This window comes from Dipodomys spectabilis, unplaced genomic scaffold, assembly GCF_019054845.1.
Source record: "Dipodomys spectabilis isolate Male_0828 unplaced genomic scaffold, ASM1905484v1 ptg000125l, whole genome shotgun sequence".
Classification (NCBI taxonomy): Eukaryota; Metazoa; Chordata; class Mammalia; order Rodentia; family Heteromyidae; genus Dipodomys; species Dipodomys spectabilis.
The window spans coordinates 5228150-5248717 of NW_024870802.1; the positions used below are offsets into that span (position 1 = coordinate 5228150).

The 20568-nt window shown below is 45.7% G+C and overlaps 1 protein-coding gene across 1 annotated transcript in view; it reads right to left on the reverse strand.

Annotated features, from left to right (window-relative positions):
• Positions 1-16072, reverse strand: part of Rbm20 (RNA binding motif protein 20) — a 170032-nt gene extending 153960 nt beyond the window's left edge. The window contains exon 1 of the mRNA XM_042689441.1: positions 15888-16072. Coding sequence (XP_042545375.1) covers positions 15888-16072 — 185 coding nt within the window. The remainder of the gene's footprint in view (positions 1-15887) is intronic.
• Between the last annotated feature and the right edge of the window lie 4496 nt (positions 16073-20568).

Sequence of the window (20568 nt, forward strand, 5' to 3'; positions counted from 1 at the left end):
CAGCCTTGGGGGGGGGGGGGGGGGGAAGAAACCACAACTAAGAGACAGTACCCAGGCTGAGTACCCAAGCCCTCGTATGGCATTTTTTTTTTAAGTCTGTTATCCGGTTACAGGGGAAGCACAATGGCTGGGTGCAGTGCGCATGCCCACCTTCCCCAGCAACACAGGGAAGCACAAGCAGGAGGAGGATTACAACGCAAGCTGGCATGGGCAGCAAATAAGATCCTACCTCCAAAGTAGCCAACGCAAGTAAGGTAGGAAGCATGGTGCAGGCGGTGGCGTGCCAGCCTAGCAAGCTTGAGGCGCTGCCTATCAATCCCCATAACACCAAAATAAATTAAAACAAATAAATAAAAGTCAGGTTGCCCTAAGTCCCCCATCCTCACACATTCAATCACCTAGACACCAGGGACACCAGGAGTGCACCAAGACAGGTGCCCAAGACTGGGCAGGTCTCTAGAGGAGACAAAGGAAACAACACACAGCAGCTGGGGGGGGGGGGGGGGGGGCGGATACTGGGTGTCCCAGGAGTACCTAGCCCTTCTTCCTGCTTGGGATCCAGGAAAGCTCCTGGAAGCCATGAAGTCTACACAGAATCCACAAGGCCATCCAGCCTTTGCAGAAAAGGACGGAGGGGGACCGTGTGGGCAGGCAGAGGGAGCAGGAATCAGCCACGGGAGGGGTTGGCGAACTAGGCAGGAGCTGATCCACCCAGAACGGGTGGCCTGAGTAGTCTGAATCGTGACCTTCAGGCAGCCCGAAGTCAAGGCAAGTCTGGACAGAAAAGTTAATAGAGCCCAGGCCTGGCTGGAGGCAGAGGAAGAAGCTGAGGCCTAAGCTGTGCAGTAGCAGGGGAGAGGGTCTGAAAGAGAGGGAGGAGAGGGCACACATTGGGCCCCTGAGAAGGCCCGGCAGCGAGCCTGGGGACTCTGAGCCCGTTACCTAATCCCCACCTACGTCCAGGGGTAGTTGGGGACTTAGAAGGATAACTCAGGGGGAGACAAAGTGCCTGGGACAGGATGGCACTGCGCCCAGCCCAGGGCCCCCACTGGGGGCTGCGTGGCCAGGAGACTTCCAGTGACCCTCAGGGCACGGACCCTGTCCAGGCGCTGCCCGGCTGCTCTAAGACTTGAAGGCCTTGGGGTGACCCAGTCTCTTCCCCAGGCCTGACTCCCTTCTCCATTTCGCAGGGGAGCTCAGTCACATGACCCCAAGGTCCTTCTAGCTTCAAGTGTTGGGTTCTGTTGCCTAAACTATCCCAAGCCTAACTAGTATGGTAATATATATATATAGTGTCAGTAGTGGGGCTTGAACTCTGGGCCTGGGCACTGTCCTTCAGCTCTTCAGCTCTGCAAGGCAAGCGCTCTACCACTTGAGCCACACACACAGTGCCACATCTGGTTTTCTGGTGGTTTATTGGAGGTAAGAGTCTCACGGACTTTCCTGCCCAGGCTGGCTTTGAACCATGACCTTCAGATCTCAGCCTCCTGAATAGCTAAGATTACAGGTGTGAGCCACCAGGGCCCAGTTGGTAATACTTTTTTTTCCCCCAAGTGTAGAACTATTAAAGGAAGACTCATCAATAAAAGGAAAGGAAAACAAAACAAAACTCTAAACAACTGAGTGACTCATTCTGAAAAACAAGATGAAAAAAATGTGGGTTATTTATTTATTTATATTGTTAGACAGGTACTCTACCACTTAAGCCACACTCCTGGCTCTTTTTTGCTGAAGCTATTTTTCAGAAAGCGTACTGATGCCCTCATTGCATAGCTGGGATTGTGCACGTGTACCACCACACCCAGCTTGTTTGCTGACTTGGGCATCTTCATTCGTTTTTTTGCCCTTGCTGGCCTTGAATTATATGATACTGTTGATCTCTGCCTCCTGAGTAGCTGGGATTACAGATGACAGCCACCATGCCTGGCCCAAAAGTGTGTTCTTCAAATGCCTGTGGAGTTCCACTAACATGCTGCATAAAAGGCACAGTAATAAAATTCCAAGGAGGTTTCACACACACACACATATCTTTCTTCTTTTTTCAGCAGCTGTGGGGTTTGAACTCAGTGTTATCCTTGCATTCTTTTGCTCAAGGTTAGTGCTCTAGCACTTTGAGCCACAGTTCTACTAGTGGTTTTCTGATGGTTAACTTCATAGTGAGTAACGAAGATAGGTGTGGTACTATGCCTCTGTAATCCTAACACTCAAGTGACTCAAGCAGGAGAATCTCAAGATCAAAGCCAGCCTAGGCTAAATAGTGAGATCAGGTGAGCCTGAATTATATAGTGAGACGCTGACTCAAAAATAATAATAGTAATAATAATAATGAGAAGCTAAAGGAAGGAAAGAATGAGGGGAAGAGTGGGGAAGGAAGGAAGGAAGGAAGGAAAGAAGGAAGGAAGGGAGGGAGGGAAGAAGGAAGAAAGGGAGGAAGGAAGGAAGGAGGCAGGGAGGGAAGGAAGGAAGGAAGGAAGGAAGGAAGGAAGGAGGGAGGGAGGGAGGGAGGAAGAGAAGGAAGGAAGGAAGGAAGGAAGGAAGACAGGGGGAGAGAGAAAGGGAGGAAGGGAAGGAAGGAAAGGAGAAAAGAAGGAAGAAAGGGATGGAGGGCTGGCACAGATGTGAAAAAGTAGAATCGTCACTCACCACTAGAAGGAATGTAAAATGGTACCACACTTTGGAAAGTGGTTAGGAGATTCCTCAATAAATCAGACATCGAATACCCATATGGCTCAGCAATTCTACCCCAAAATATACTCAAAAGAAATGAAAATGGTGTTCAAATAACAACACACAAATGTTTACAGCAGCACTATTCACAGGAGTCAGAAGTGGAAACCACAAATGTGCACAAGTGGATAAATGCATAAAGATGTTATCTATCTGTACAAATCAATACCACTCAGTAATAACAAAGGAATGAAGTATGATACAATCCAGAAGAACCTGCTACATGAAACAAGTCCAGCACCAAAGATCACATACTATTTCATTCCATTTATATAAACTATCCACAACAGGCAAAGCCAGAGATGAAAAGGTGATTTGTGTTCTTGTGTCTTCAGCCTCTAGAACTGAGCAAAATAAATCTCTTCTCTGAATAAAGCACCTAGCCACTGGCATTTTGTTATAGCTACAGAAAATGGATACAGAAACATTGTATGCACTTTATCACAATTGTTTAAGCTTATTTTCAGAGAAAATGCTGAGTGGAAGAAGCTAGCAGCTACCCAAATAAACATACTTTGACTCAATTTTTCTAGAAAATTCAAAGTAATCTCTGGTGACAGTAAATGGGGGGGGGGGGGGGGGGGGCTCATGCCTGTAATCCTAGCTATTCAGAAGGCTGAGATCTGAGATCACAGTTCAAAGTCAGCAAAAAAGTCTGAGACTTTTATCTCCAATTAACTACTAAAAAAGCAGGAAGTGGAGCTGTGAGCCAAGTGGTAGAGTACTAGCCTTGAGCAAAAAAAGCTCAAGGACAAGAATCCAGGCCCTGAGTTCAAACTCCAGGACAGGCACACACACACACACACAAAAAGGCGCAAAGAAACTTAAAGTAATTTTTAAAAATACTATTATATCAATCAATCAGTTTAAATATGTACAGGTTAGTGGACTTCAATTTTATCTCTATAAAATTGGAAAAATAAGAATTCAGTAAGTTATCATTGCATGTCTGAATCAAAGAATTGTTTCATTGCTTTTTGAAATATACCAAGGGACATTCTTTCCATGATCCATTCTGTAAAATCCTTTTTTGGGTCAGAAGCAAACCATCCCTTCCTGATGTATTCCTTCTAAGTAAAAAGTGATCTTTACTCACCGTGGTTTCTGGCAGCAAAAGAATATGCGTAACAATGTCTCCAGCCACTCAAAAGCCCTGTCTCACAGAGACTAAGGGAGCTCTGTGGGGCCAGGTTTCACATCAGGAATTCCTTCTGCTATTAATAGGAGCCTGAGATACTTTAATCATTGCTGAATCTTGCTTTTTCTGAACTGGTTTGAAAATGGCCTGCCAGAACTTGGCCGAGACTCTCTCTTTGCAAATCAGACTGTCTTGTCTGTTATTATTTTAGCACCTGCTGGGAGAATTCTAAGTGTTTCCTTACTCCCTGGGAGCCTCCAAGGCGAGGCAGAGTCTCCCGTGCCAGCATGGGATTTGTTCCTGGAATTTAAATTGGGATACGGATTTCACATTAAACCAAAAGGCACACTTTAAAACTACAAAAAGAAAAGGGGATCCCCGCAGGGAGGCTTTTTATCTGCATTGCTCACTTTGTCACTAATGAAATTCAAACTACTTTGAAATTGATTTCAGATACATTTTTCCTACATCTTCCTAAATGATGCGGTCTTCTGCAAATTGTGTTAAGGACACAGATATTTCCATACACAGGATAGAATCATTTGAACTCACAACCCATTCATTCTCCATTTCCAGCCCCATTTTCCTCGTTCTTCCATACCTACTATTTTCTTAGCTTTGCTAAATATGGCTGTGTCTCTGTTTCCTTATCTGTAAAAGTGGGGAGAATACAGTGTTGGCCTCAGAGAATTATTGTTGGATTAATCAAATGATTAACACACACACAGAGTGCTGGGAGTGAGAGCAGATGGGCAGGAAGAACTCGATAAAAGCAAGCTGTGGTCTCCTTTATTTCTCTTCTCTTTCTCAGATGAGAATCAGAAGCTGGGGTTAGAAGTACAAAGTAGAGCCTAGAACACAGAGCCTGCCTTCTCTGTTTTCTTCCACAGCTCCCCACCCATACATATTTTCTGCATAAAACAAGAGTGCTAAAAGGGAACGAGCAAAAATAGACACACTTGTGACTTAAATGAGAAAGACTAGAACAGAATAGATGTCACCGACTAGTACAGCAACAGGGCACACCTGTGGGTCAACTTATTGGAGGTTTTAAAGCCCACTTCATGTGTTAGTTTTGAAGAGGGAGAGATGCTCACACCACGTCCAGAGGATGCCTGAAAAAAACCTTACAATCAGGCCCAGCACCAGTGGCTCACACCTGTAATCCTAGCTACTCAGGAGGCTGAGATCTGAGGATCACAGTTTGAAGTCCAGGCAGAAAAGTCCAGGAGACTCCTATCTCCAGTTAATCTCCCAAAAAAAGTGGAGCAGTGGCGCAAGTGGTAGAGTACTTGCCTTGAGCAAAAATGTTCAGGGACAGAGCCCTGAGTTCAGGCCCCAGGACATGCACAAAACACAAACAAAAATGACAACAACAAAAAGAAGTCAAATGTGGCTCATACCTGTAATCCTAGCTACTCAATAGGCTGAGTTCTAGGATCAAGGTTTGAAGCCAGCCTGTGCAGACAACTCCTCGAGATTCTTATCTCCAAATAATCAGCAAAAGGCCAAGAAAAGTAAAGATGTAGCTCAAGTGGTAGAGCACCAGCTTTAAGCAAAAAAAAAAAAAAACTGGCAAGAATGTGAGACCCTGAGTTCAAGCCCCATTATCAGCACAAAAAAGGTTAAAAAAAAAGAGAAGGAATCAAAAAAAGGATGGCAGTATACTTGATTAAAATAGAGAGGCCTCAAAGACAAATAGACTTGTGCACAAGAGATCTTAATACCAGCTAAATGAGACTTTTTCTGAAAACTACAGAAAGTTAAAAATCTAGTGCTTTATAGAAAAAAATTAAGACAAATTTCCTTAGACGTCGTAACAAGTGATATGCAACTTCGTTTTTACATAGTTCAAAGAGCGAGATGGAAGGGAAAGAACACAAAAACAAGCAAGAATACCAATGCAGAAAGTATATGTTTAGTAAAGTCAAAATCATACCCTTGCTTGAAACAAATGTGAAGCAGGATGAGGGACTGAGAGGCAGAAATAAGCATTCCTGTCATTGACTTAGTAGTGAGAAGTAAATCAGAGCTGGGGAAACATTTTTCTGCCAAAGGCTATTTGGGTATTTATAACATCATTCCAGGGCCTTAAAAAATTATCAGCACAGGCAGGCAAGAAGCTCAAGTGTCTGTCCTATAGGTACCAAATGCCTTCAAGGGCCTCCTACAGCTATGGCCCAAACATTCCCCACTCCTTTCATTTAAAGTTTAAACAAAAACATTGCTATGCTTTTAGATCTGAAAAGGTTCCTCTTTGCAGCCTAGCTCTAAGTGCCAAAAGGTAGTTGAAAGGTATGCTGGGAGTTAGATTTGTATTTCCTTATTAAAAATCCGATGATAAGGGGCTGAGAAGGTGGCTCTGTGGTAAAATGCTTGCCTTGCATGCATGAGGCCCTGGGTTCGATTCTTCAGCACCATGTAAGCAGAAAAATCTGGAAGTAGCGCTGTGGTTCAAGTAGTAGAGCACTAGCCTTGAGTTGAAGAGATGAGGGACAGCACCCAGGACCAGAGTCCAGGCCCCACAACCGACAAAAAAAAAAATCCAATAAATCACCTTATGTGGAAAGCCAGGAGGGTGGGCTAAGAAGTTTGCAGGTGCCAGAGGACAGTCGATTCTAAAAGACAATGCAGTACCATTACAGTACCTGTAATCCTAGTTATTCAGGAGGCTGACATCTGAGCATCAAAGTCAAGCCAGCTGGAAAAGAAAGTCTGTGAGACTCTTATCTCCAATTAACTACCAAAAAGCCAGAAGTGGAGGTGTTGCTCAAATGATAGAGCATCTGCTTTGAACAGAAAAGGCTAAGGGACAAAGGTCAGACCCTAAGGTTAAGCCCCAGTACTGACACAAAAAATTAAATAAAAATTGTTAATAAAAATAATTGATAGCCGAGCACCAGTTGCTCATGTCTGTAATCCTAGCTTCTAAGGAAGCTGAGATCTGAGGATCATGGTTCAAAGCCCGGGCAGGAACATCTATGAAATTCCTATCTCCAATTAACCACCAGAAAACCAGAAGTGGCGCTGTGTGGCTCAAGAGGCAGAGAGCTCGCCTTGAGCTGAAGAGCTCAGGGACAGTGCCCAGGCCCAGAGTTCAAGCCCCATGATCAACAACAACAAAAAATTAATAAAGTAACCTTGAACCAGGATAAGCAGAAAATCAAAGATGATGCCTGGCGTGTGTTTGGCAGAGATCAAGATGCCCTGGAGAGACCTCATCTCCCACAGCCTGCAAAAATTGCAGGCAGGGCCAGGAGACAAAACTTGGGCATGTGCAGAAGGGAGAAGGCGAGCAGACAAAGGTCACCGGGAAAGTGATTCGTTTTCCTCCTTTCCCAGCAGATGAAAGAGTAGCCTAGCAGAAATCACTACAGAGCAAGTGTGGGACATTCCCTTCCCAGCCCGACCACTACCTCACTGTGTGACCTTAAACAATTTGCTCACCCTCTCTGACTCTCATCACCTTATGTGGAAAGCCAGGAAGGTGGGCAAAGAAGTTCACAGGTGCCAGAGGACAGTCGGGTCAAAAAGACAATGCAGGGCTGGGAAGGTGGCTCAGTGGTAGGGCACTTGCTTGCATGCATGAGGCCCTGGGTTCGATTCCTCAGCACCACATAAGCAGAAAAAAACAGAAGTGGTGCTGTGGCTCAAGTGGCAGAGCACTAGCCTTGAGCTGAAGTGCTGAGGGGCAGTGCCCAGGCCCCAAGGTCAAGCCCCGCAACCGACCAAAAAAAAAAGTTGCTTGGTAGAGTTAGAGCTATTGTTACATCTTTCTGTTTAGATGTCTTTAGATGTTCTTTAGATGTCTTGCAGGCACTAACACAGACACAGACACAGACACAGACACAGACACACAGACACACACACAAACACACACACACACACACACACACACACACACACACACCACATCATGAATATTTTTCAACAACGAACATGAATCCTTATATATGTGTTTTTGTAAATTTTTTAGTTAACGATATAGAGGATTCTCATTTCTCATCAACAAAGGCAAGAAAACACATTATTCTAAGGGCCAAATGAAACATGTAGACAAACACATGATTGATTTTCCCACCTAAGCAATATTTAGGTGGTTTCCAGTTCTTTTATGGACAGTATTGCGATAAATATCCTTTCATTAACTTTCACTTCTATGTCTAAAAGGTATTTTTAAGATTTAATCACACAGCTCAATTCCCCTTGGGGCAAGGTTTAAAAAACATCTTTTCGTGCCAGGTACTGGTGGCTCAGACCTGTAATCCTAGATACACAGAAGGCTGAGATCTGAGGACTGCAGTTCAAAGCCAGCCCAGTCAGCAAAGTCTGTGAGATTCTTATCTCCAGTTAACCACCAAAAAGCCAGATATGGAGTTGTAGCTCAAGTGGTAGAAGGCTAGCCTTGAGAAAAGAAAAAGGAAAAAAGCTTAGGGATAGGGTCCACACCAGTTCAAACACCAGGACCCGCACAAAAAATAACAAATAATATATAGTTACATATATATCTTTTCAAATATCCTGTTGTTTCCCCACAGCTGCGGCCCCTGCTCCCCACATGCACAGAGCTTTGGCCAACTTGCCATGCCCTTTAGAAGCCCTGCAAACATTCCTTTGGTGTCTGGATTAGCAAAGTCAAACAGAAACCTGAGGCCCACCACTAGGACACCCATGATTTCTGCATGTCAGAGAAGTGTTTTCACAGCCGTGAGCTCCTGACAGGTCTGCAGCTCACATGACCGACTGATGTCTGCCACTGTTTATGGAGTCAGGGCTCTGAAGGCGCCTAGAAAATGTTGTTCAGGTCCTGCATCTCCGCTTCCCAACTCTAAAACCAATATGGTCACCAAATACCTTTTCACTTGCCCGTGTGAAAGACATTCAGCTTCGACACATGAAAGTTATTAGATTGGTCTACTGACTTGAAAATAGTATTTATTTTTTGTAAACTCAAGGATTTGCTTGAACTTTCCAAAATAATTAGTTTTGTAACACCCCATCCCCCACAATTTTAGTTAGCAAAGTAACACCTCCTGCTTCTCACTGACATTGACATCAGTGCTTCTGACTTAATGGCATCTCTGATCCAAGCATTCTTTGCAAATAAACGCTGGAGATAACATTGAGTTCCCTGGGTGCCGATTTCTAGGTGATCAATGTCACAAATGGGCACCTCAGATTTAGCTCATCTGGGACCTGGTCTCCACTAGGTGCAGGTGGGCCGTATAGAGGACTCAGTGGTCACTCACTTAAATTCTCTGGAGGATCGCTTAATTTGAATCCCAGAAGGAGCTGCTATTTATCAATGCCAGTCTCTAGGGAGACTGGTTGAGAAAGGTTAATTGGCTTGTCTGGAGTAACCACTCCCGGTCCAGGATTTTTCTCCTCCCTCCCATTCCTTATCAAAAACCCAGTAACTAATTTAAAGCAAAAACACTCATTTTATTATTACCAACATGAAGCAGATCCTAAATTGCTCAAAATAAGCCAAAAAGAGAGACTTAAAGAAATACATACATACACACACACATATAGATTAAACACATAAATGTACGCAAAAAGGAGGAGTTTCTGGACTGTTTTCTAATATTACATATAGATATATATAATCTATTATATATTATAACATTGGAACTCAGGCTCAAGGGTGCATCTAACCAAATTCAAAAATATATTTGGGACAAATGTATTTGCAGGCCAGTTGCAAAACTGAAGCATATTGAAGGCTGTCCAGACAGCCTTCAGTGAGGTTTTCTATAGTTTGGGCCAGAGCAGAAAGTGGAGCCTCGCGGTTGATGGGTCGTTAGTGTGATGGAGAGAAAGCAGGTGCAGGGAACAGGCAGAAGCAAATGGCCTTGCTGTATCCTCAAAGCAAATACCCACATTAAAGAAGTGAAAACTATCTTCCTGAAGTGAGAGCCGCCGCCCCCCCCCCTCCCCACCCCCTGCCAAGCACAGGCTTGACCCCTCGGCCTTTTGTCTCCGGACACATGGGAAGATTTATTCTATGAGCTACTTGCAGGTTATTCACCCGCCTCATGCCAGCGACTTCTCTGCTCACTCTCGTACCCGCAGAAGTGCAGTCCCATCAATATGTGCCATTGTCCCCCACAGACTCGCTGTCAGCAAGTTGGAAAAGTTGCCCTGTAAAGCATCAGGGGACTTATCTTATAAAACCCCACAGCAGGACTGAGATCAATCAACTCTACTGTAACTTTCTTATACTGTAGAGACTGTATCATAGTTGATGGATATTTGCAACATATCCAAAACACAGGAGTAAAAAGACTGGGGACAGAGGGGCAGGGGGATAAGGCTCTTCCCTTCATCGCCTCTTCAAATAGCTAGCAGGGATGTCTTGTCCCCAAATTGGCAGCATGGAAAAGTGAAGCCTCGGATGGCTCCTGGGTGGGGAGGGACTGATACGGTGACCACCCACGGAGCCACTCGAGCTCAAACTCACATTCCTGATTTCAAAATGTGCCTTCGCACCAGGCGCTTGTAAGCCCAGCTACTCAGGAGGCTGAAATCTGAGGACAGAAGTTCAAAGCCAGCCGGGGAAGAAAGCCCTTGAGACTCAACTCCAATTAACCACCAGAAAACCAGAAGTGGTACTATGGCTCAAAGTGGTAAAGTGCTAGCCTTGAGCTGAAGAGCTGAGGAATAGCACCCAGGCCCAGAGTTCAAGCCCCACAACCGACAAAAAAAAAAAAAAAAAAAAGAATCAGGATGGCTGTCTGCTTGGTGGGGAAGGAGATGGACAACATACAGCATTTAGTATAACAGATATTACAAAGATCAGCCAGTTTCCTTAAACAGAGAAGAATTGCTATGTGCTCAGTCCTACAAACCGTTTCCTACACACGCATTCTCCTCTTCACTCTAATGCTGGACTACTGATCTAGCACACACAGCTCCCGGTCCCTTACACCCACTAGAGATCCACAGGCAACTCTGGCTGCTAAAATGTACAAATCAGTATCAAATTCGATCATCCCAAACTACACTGTTAAATAAAGGTCAGATTGAGTGACGCTCCGTGGCCCAGGAGACTCCACCAAGCCCTCAAGTCTGGCTGGCAGGGACAGAGGGGTTGCTTTCCCAATTCTTCTTTGGACTTTCAGCTCCACTAGCTCACCCTTCTCCGTTCTTCACTTCCCTCCTTACTTCAGTCCATTTTCATTCATCTCTGTCTCTTGGTTATCCTAACCTTGTATTTTTTGTTGAGCAAAGCTGGGAACTGAACCACATTGGTTTGTGTACTTAAAAGGTTGGCTATATAAGGGGCTGGGAAGAAAAATTAGTTTAAACTAGAGTCAAGAAATCCCAAGCCACAGAAAAATAGTTCAGGGGGCGCGGGAAGGAGGTTGAGAGAAACTGGATAACACGGGGTCACTTCACTGAGAGTCGGTCCTGGTTGGGGGTTTTCTCCTCTGGTGACTGTCAGTTGAGGCAGAGACCTTAACACATGCCAAGGGACAGATTTCAGCTTTTTCAATTGTCAGGTTGATAAATGGCTAAGGAGCAGGCAGAAGATGACAGGGCTAGAAGAAACAAAGGGGGGGAAGTGACAAAAATTTTCTTCTTTCTTTTTCACCCCTCCCCTCTACCACCCGTTTCAAAACAGCTCTCTACACACCATATGCATCGCCACTTACTGTGACGAATAGGAATAATGTACATTTCGTAATGCTGATCTCCTGGGCAATTTGAAATACTTATACAGACTATCTAAAAATATTTATCGCTCCAGGACCATTTCTTACAAGAAAGGAATACCTTGAAGACGTTTTTATAAGAAAAAGAAAAAGCAAAAAAGCAAATCTGCCCTTTCTCCCACCCTGTTCCAACTATCGACTAATCCTCTCAGATGCTTTCCCTTACCGAATGCTTGTTTTACGTGCAGTTTAAGACGGTGTTTAAAATTTTCAACATTCCTTCTACAAGTGTGTTCCTATTTCAACAAAGCGGGTTTGAAGTGATGTTAGAAACCAGAACAGATGTTAGAAATTCCATCTTCCTTCTAGAAAAGGACCAAATATGACTGGGAGGTAATATCCCTCTCTCCGCCACCCCCGCTTTTTTTTTTTTTTTAAAGAAAATTCTTGTTTTCTTCCCCTTGATTCTGGATATAATTGTCTTCATGCCCGAAGTGGGTAGACACCACAAAGAATTTACCTGCATATCACCCCCTAAGAGTTCCATGAAGATCCTTCCAAGTACAAGATGTCTATAAAATGGTCTGCAATCAGAGTAGCTATGTTTAACATTTTGTTTTCTATTCTGCATCAGGGAACTGCTTAGCTCTACAAGTACAGCGAGCAGGCAGTCTAATTCTGTGATGGCAGAACACTAGAAACAAAAAATAAAAGCTGGGTTTACAACTTCACATACCACCCAAACTCACATACCAATGACTCTGGCAATCAAATGCTAAACCAAAGCTTCTAATTTGTTTGTCTATAAAAACATTATCTGGAAAGAAAAAGTCATCTCTACTCAAGTTGAAGATATAATATGAGGCCTCATATGAGTTCATCAGGAATATCTTGCTACAAATGAAACCATCCAGGAAAATCACCAGTGTGATTTGCTTCACGAAAAGGTATGTGTATTTGGTTAATTTTCTCCACCCTGTTAACATTTCACACAGAACTGAGTGATTCTTTTTCCATTCTGACAGGCATTTTAAAATCTGCAATCTAAAATTTAGATGTCTGATGTTCATCAAAGCTATTAAATAACTTCTTATAATCAAGGGTTGTGTTTGAATCTAAAGTACACAAGTCAAATAAAAAAAATTCAGCAAGATAATCCAAATGTCTGAGGAAAGAAAAAAAATTTTTTGAGGGGAGCTGTCTCTCAGCTCTTCAGCTCAAGCCTAGCACTCTACCACTTGAGCCACAGCACCACTTCTGCCTTTTTCTGCTTAAGTGGTGCTGAACAGTCGAACCCAGGGCCTCATGCATGCAAGGCACACACTCTGCCACTGAGCCACCTTCCCAGCCCCAAGAAATTCTTTTAGTCACTAACAAACACCAATGTTTTCTTCCTTCCACTAAGATGAAAATATGTATATCTTTTCTTTTAAGTCCTCAAATTACTCTGAGTATCCTAACTCTCCCCTACCCCCACCGAGTTTTTCTCTTATGGTGCTGTTTATATTTCTTGTCACCCACACAATTTAAGTGATGCTTTATTTTATATAGGAAGAAGTGTACATTGGCCCGCTCGTGGAATGCACATTTCAAGCAACAACAACAAAAAAATCTTTCAAGGTATTAGCTCTGATCTGGTTGATAATCCTTACAAGTAATGTGATACTGATGGGGACAGACAAGAGCAGAAAAGGTATTTGTGATCCTTAACTGACGCAAAAAAACACAATGACAAGAAAACTACACCTACTTGAGTAGAACAAAAGTCATCCACAGACATTAACTTAAAATGCAATGTACGGAGACCCTGGAAAAACAGCCTGATTCTTTACCAGTGTACCTCATGTGTTGAGCTACTTAAATGGAGCTACTTAAATGGCAGTTGTCTTAGAACCAGCATATAAAGCTCCTGAATAAGAGTCAGGTTTTACTACGATCGTTACCATGGTTTTATCAAAGTCATTGACTTCACCCAAAATGAAAACCATTACTAATAAAAATCAATAAACATGGACCTTAAGACACAAGAAGATTCTTGTCATCCTTAAATGCTATACCACGTTCAGATTGATTCCATCGTTTTGAAAGAGTTCTTCTCTTCTTACAAACTATATAATGACCTCATCAGAATAACAACCAAAGAATTAGAGGTTCCCTAATAATATTTGATATATGTTTCTCTACAGAAGAATTTCATCTACAGGTTTAGTCTCCTAATCAAAGATAGACAACTCAGCTTACGGCCAACGAGGAGCTCCCCGCTACATTCTCTCAAACATAGTTAATACAAATAGCACCTCATAACTACATAAAAATGGTTGCTCGGATTAAATTATGCAAACGTAGTTCCAAAATAACCTGCTCAAGTTTCAGCGCATTAAAGATGGACTTGCCATGTTGCGCCAGGTTCCAGCGGAATTTCAGTGGGGACCGTGGGGAGCCCAAACCCCAAATCATCCTTATAAAAAAGTCTCTGAAACCTAAGCGCTCGAACATCAAATCCCACGGGTACATTCAGTGGCCCTGGCTCTGTCCCTGAACAGCATCTATCAGCCACGCAAAGCAAGGCCATGGGTCGCGTCTTCAGGTCTCCATGCTGGCCTGCAAGCAGAAGGGGCCATCTTTGAAAAGTTCAGTTTTCATTTTTAAAATAATACATCTCAGAGGAGGAGTCTTCAAAATGGAGATATGTTGATAGCGTATATTGTTTAATACATGAAGCAATTAAAACATATTTTAAATGATTGATTACTACAAAGTGGTATTTATTTTCTAAACAGCAATATTTGTGACCAAATGCCCATCTACAAAGATTTTTCTGTAAAGATAAAGCTTCTAGTTTTTTCTACTTAAAACCAAATGATAGAAAAGCACAGAGTGATTACTATACCAAAGTAATATCTATAAGTTTAGCATGCAGTCTACTATCAAGGATCAAAACACTTGGCTTTGTGAAATACAACAGACATGTCCAAATTAATAATTGTTCAGATCTGATTTCTTCATAAATAAGCTTTACACTAAAATGGTTTTTTGTTGGTTTATGTTAAAGACTTAAGAGAAATTCTAATTCATTACCCAAACTGTCAGTCATATTTCCTATCAGCTGAAATAATTTTCACAACAGGAAAAAGAATGACAACACAAAATATTTTCATTTCCAAATAGTTGGAAATTGTTAAGTAGTTAAAAGTGACATAAAATGTCAAATATTAAAGCAAAACCTTTACAAAACAGAACTTTCATATTCCACCAGCCCATAGATAGGGAACCATTTTGTTCTGAAATATGAAACCAGCCTGATTGATACCAAACTTAAATGTTCACTCTCTTTCTGTTACATAACTCGGTCTGCAAAAACCAAAATATGGAACTGCGGTTTGCTTCCATTTACACCCCCGCCCCCGGTGAGTATTCCTCTTGCTACATTTTCACACGTTGACATAAACCCCGCATCCATCCGAGCAGCCCCGCCGGGCCCTGGAGACAGAGCTGCCTGCGCCTTCCCACAGCGTCGCGCGATCACGTGTTACCTCTGCCACTCTTCTTGCACTCGTTTTGTAGGGTTTTATCACAAGTGGATCAAACCTCGTGGAAAATAAAGATCCTTCCAACAGACCCACAGCCTAGGCCTTCAACGTTCCAAACAAAACCACGATTTCTCTGTGATACTCTCAAAAAAAAAAAAAAAAAAAGGCTAAAAGAGCTCCCGGGCCCCAGCTGAGCAGCCCGCCCTACCTTGCCCTGAAAAAGCAATAAAAATTCACACTCCAAGTCAAACCCTCCGCCCGGAGTCCCACGATGGGAACGTGAACGCACAACTGTCGAGCGGCCCAGCGGCCGAGCGCGCTGCGCTAGGGCCTTGCGGCAGAGTCTGCATCCTTGAGAGCCACGCAGAACGTGCTGCTCACGAGCCATCGTCTTCCTCCCTTTTCACCCCAGAGTCGCAGGTCCAGGGCTCCGGGAAAGGCGGTGTCGCGGCTCGTGACGGCCTTTCCCTTGCACACCCTCACACGCGCGCACACTCACGCGCCACTCCATACGTCCCAGCGCCTTTTGGAGGACCAGAAAGATGAAATAACCGTCTCTGGGTCACCCTCCCCCCCAAACTGAGCGATCTGAGGTCAACAGGGCCGGCCAGTCACCTCCCTGAAGGAGGTTTCCCTAAGGAAACACAAAATCATTTCTCCCAAGGAACTTCTCCCCAAACAGCCAGCGTGCCACCAGGTCAAGAAAACTTTAAACGCAAGGGGGCGAGTGAAGTTCAGCGGAGACTGGAGATGAAGCCACAGAGGGGGTGCTTCGGGGTGTACCCCAAGGCGCTCGCCCCCACCCCCCCCCCGCCCCCTTCTCCCTCCTCTTACTTTTGGATGATCTGGGGAAGGCCGGCCTGGGGCGGGGGCGGCGGGGCCGGCGGCGGCTGCTGCATCCCCCGTGGGCCCTGGGGCGCCGGGGGCGCCTGGGCACCGGCGACCACGCAGGCATCTCTGTCGGGCTGCTCGGGACCGCTGGGGTCCGCGTCCTGGCTCATGGCTGCGGCCAGCACCATGCGGGACGAGATCGGCCCGAGCTCGCGGCGACGCTGCGCGCGGGAGGGGCGCTCCCGGGGCACCGGCGCTCACTGGCCGGGGTCCCCGTGCCCAGTCCCCTTGTCCTTCTCGGTGGCGCGGGGAGGAGACGCGAGGGGCGGGGAGGAGGCAGTCCCGGCGGCGCCGCCTCCTCCGCCTCCAGCCGCGCGCGCCGGGCCGGCCTGGCCGAGCGGGGGCGGGGGACCGGGGACAGGGGGCGTCTCCCGGCCCGCGGGCGCTGCTCGGTGGCCCCGGGGCGCGCTGCCGGCCGATTCAGCCGGGGGCAGGGGGTGGGGAGGGTCGCGGCGTGCGCTCCCTCCGCCGCCGGGCGCCCTCAGGGTCCTGAACCCGAGCGCTCGGCGCCCCGCGTGAGCGGGCGAAACGTACGCCGGCCAGAGGCCGCTCGTCGCCGGGTCGCTTCTTCCCCGAGCCCGGAGGCCTCCCGCCGGCCCCCGGGGACGGAGCGCCGGGCCTCGTGCGGCTCGGGCCGAGCCGGGCGGACTGCGCGCACCCCGGGCGTCCGTGCCATCGCCGAGGCGAAGCACGTCGGTCTGGGCATCTTCCCGCGCTACTCTAGCATTTGAAGGGACCAGACCCCAGAATGGAAAAGCGGGGCCCCGAGCGTCCTTTCGGGCGGCGAGACTGGTAACTTCCAGTCTCAGCTGGCCAGGCCCGAGGGCCCTCCCGGGGGCAGCTCCAGCCGCTCGCTTCAGGGGCCCCCAGAAGCGGCCTGAGGAGCCGCCCTGGGTTCCTTCTTTTTTTCCTCCACTGCGAGCTCAGAGTCCCCTCTAAGCATACGTCGTGTTCGTGTCACTGGAAATACAAAGGGTGGAAAAATAAAAGCGTTTGCCCGCTCGGTGCCTTCGCCGTCTCCGCTCTGTTCATTGCCCCCGGGGCCACGTGCGCCCGGCCCTCCACCTGCTCACCCGGCTCCCGGCTGAGGGCGCTGACCTCGAGCGCGCCTTTGAAGGTCGACGAGACGCCGCGGGTGCGGGGAGTGGAGGGGGACTGAGCGGGGGAGGCGGAACAGCACCTGGTCCAACAGAAATGAACAGCAGCTGGGCGAAGATCAGGGACCTAGCTGCTCAGGAGCTCCTCTCCCCGTGTAAGTGCTGGCTCCTGCAGCCCAGAAAGCGGAGCAAAAGTGTACCTGCCTGAGTGTGTCTGTGTGTCTGTGTCTGTGATGGGAGCCAGGGCGCGTGCCAAACTGCTTAGAGTTTGTTCAAGTACCGGCTCGGCCTCCCCACCCCCGGTCTTCCTCCCACAACCACTGGAGGGAAAAATTCTGGAGATGGATTGAGATGTGGTAACGAACGAAATTCTCTAAACAATGGATTTCTTCCCTCCAGATGGTTGCCCTTAACTTTTCTTGGGAAACTAGGGTACCTGCCTGCGCCTCCCTTCATTTCTGGAGTCCTACCTGGGTATCCGCGTGGAGATCGCGCTGGCTCGCAGGCTCCCTCTCTCTCCTTCCTCCTTCCCTCACTTTTGTTCTCCTTGTATTCATAAAGATCGAATCATCGAAGCTCACAAAATCGAGTCTCACAAGCACGCACAGAAACCTAGATTGTCTAGAATACATGGCGAATGAAGAGGCTCTAGTCAAGAAGAGTCAGTCTAGAGTATCTGTCATCTTTAGTTTCTGTGCCTAAATTCCCTTTCATCCTTAAAAAGCATCTTCTATCCCTACTCCCACCTCAGCCTTTCTTGATGAAAAGGAATTACTGAAATCACATTGCAAGATTAAGATCTTTCCAGTGGAAATCTCCATCTGAGAGTCTCCAGAAACCCCCGTGGGAAGGGCTTCATAATCACAAACACAGACCTGAGGATGATGCATTCAGACTCTGCCTTCACCAAATTCGAAGTCAGTTGGGAGAGGTGAGCCTTGAAACTGGGGAAGAGGAATATTTGTTTCTTGTATATTGGGTAGAGGAAGTGTTCGTTGTGGCAGTTGTGAGCATAACTGTTTATATTCCAGAAGCCGAAGAGAACAAGGGATTAAAAATTTCAGATTATGTAAATGTAGCTTTTCACATAAAAATGATATTAGCATATGTACTAGCCTATATGATCAATTAAGAAATAAGGAGGTAATGGAGGTATTCACCAGGCTTTTCTTTTATCCTTTCTGTAAATTTGAAATTTATTAAAACAAAACTGGAGAAAAAGGAATGGCCCATAGGTGTTTTCAGCAATCCTATTTTGTAATTACAGCTTAATATAGTTGCATGTCATGTGAGATGTGAATTGGAGAAGATTTGAAGGGAACCTCTCCCCTTCAACACTGCAGTAAAAACGTAAGGCAAGTGGATGTTCAGATCTCCACATGTGTTTCAGGATGGCAGAGACCAAGTATTTCTAGTTCACAAATAAAAAATTATGTGTGTTAAACAGTACTAGTGTATGTGTGTGTGGGGGGGGGTTGGTTTTTAAAAATCTTTTCTCACTTCTTTTCCAGGAGAATCATGGGAAAGCATAAAGACACCCGTAGCAGGTTGCAGCCCTGCTTTGCCTGTCCGGTGCCTTCCCCAGCCCCCAAGGGTGTTCTTTGCTGTGACTGGATGAAGAGAAAGGCTGAGTCACCCAGTGCACAGTTGAAGTGTGACTGCCAGGGAGGGCTGCTAGCTCTATGTGTTCTACTCTGCAGAGCACCCTGGCCTTCCTTGACCTGCAGTGATCAGCCAGTGTAGGCCCTTTTTCTTAGGCATTTCTCATCAAATGTTGTTTTTGTTTTGTTTTGTTTTTGCCAGTCCTTGAATTCAGGGCCTGGACACTGTCCTTGAACTTCCTTTGCTCAAGGCTATCCCTCTACCACTTGAGCCACAGCACCACTTCTGGCTTTTTCTGTGTATGTGGTATAAGGAATCAAACCTAGGGCTTCATATATACTACACAAGCACCCTACCACTAAGCCACATTCCCAGCCCTTTTTTCCTTTATTACAGTAAAGAAGAATCTACTGCTAAGTGGTAGGTGTTAAGTACTATGAACATAGTAAGCCCATGAGGTAGCTACCATTTCTATGTTTTATTACTGAGGAAACTGAGTCTCAGACAACCATAAGAATTTGCTCAAGCTCGTCTCACTTTGAAGGAGCAGACACAGGCTCAAGGTAGGACAGTCTGTCCCAAAGTTCACCCCACCCCTCCTTCTATGGCTCAGCAGCCACGGAGCCAGAATCTCACCTTGCTCTTTTGGTTGAGATTCTGACTGCACCTTCCAGCAACTGTAAGACACCACCTGCACTGTGACTCAGTTTTGCCACTCAGGTCAGTAAGGGAAATCAGTAATAAGAAAGCGTGCAGAAATGAAGCATCCTGGAGGGAGATGGTAGGAAAGAATAGAAAAAAAGGACACATGCTTCTATTATTCTAGGGTCATTCTCAACCTTGCTGGGATTCTGGCTCTGTTTTATAACACTAATGAATGTTTGCTGGACTCCAGGAGCTGGTTCTAGAGGTGTTTTTATTTCTGTGTGTGTGTGTGTGTGTGTGTGTGTGTGTGCTTTATTTCACTCAATACCACTACATTGCAGGCAGAGAAATTTGAAGAACCCATCCAAGGTTACTGGGTGTTTCAACAGCAGAGAGAATGTTTAGTCCCTGTTCTGAGTCGCTATGAAGAGTCACTCTTCTACTCAAACATTGCCTACCTTTCAGAATAATTGTGAGCATCCTCCTGCAGGTAAAGCCATCTCAGGCACCATGCTCTTCCATCATGCATGATGCATAATGCATGCTCTGCATGCTAGCATACTGCAAAGTTCAATGATACCTAGAACTCCTGAAACCCTGAGTCAGAGACTGTCTCATACAGTCGCTGGAACCACTCTGGAAGTGAATTGGAATTGTCTATTAAAAGTACAAGGAGCCTGGTGCCAGTGGGCTTGTGCCTGTAATGCCAGCTTCTCAGAAGGCTGAGATCCAAAGGATGGTGGTTCAAGGCAGGCTGGGCAGAAAAGTCCACTAGAGTCTGTCTCCAAAATAGCCAACAAAAATCAGAGCTAGAAGAGTGACTCAAATGGTAGATCACCAATCAAGCAAGCAAATTGAAGAAGTACAAGGTTGTAAGTTCAAACCTTGAGCAGTATTGAAAGAAAATTGCCACAAGGGAAATAGCTTAGCAGTTAACTCTTCTAGGAATCTAGCCTATGGCCTTACTTGCAGCAATAATCAAAGTGCATCGTGTAAGGGAGTTAATAATAGCAAAAACTAGAAATAAAGCCATGAGGAGCAACTTGCGTAAAGATGGTCCCAATTTACAAAGAAATACAACTTAACTCTCAAAATGGAACAAGTAGATCTCTATTCACTGCACTGGAGAGGTTTCCTAGAGATATTATTATATCTGGAAAAAGGGTAGATAAGGTAACAGCACAGTAGTGTGGCTAAATTTGCATTAAAAACGAAGAGTAGGGCTAGGGATGTAGCCTAGTAGTGCAGTGCTTGCCTAGCATGCATGAAGCATGCATGAA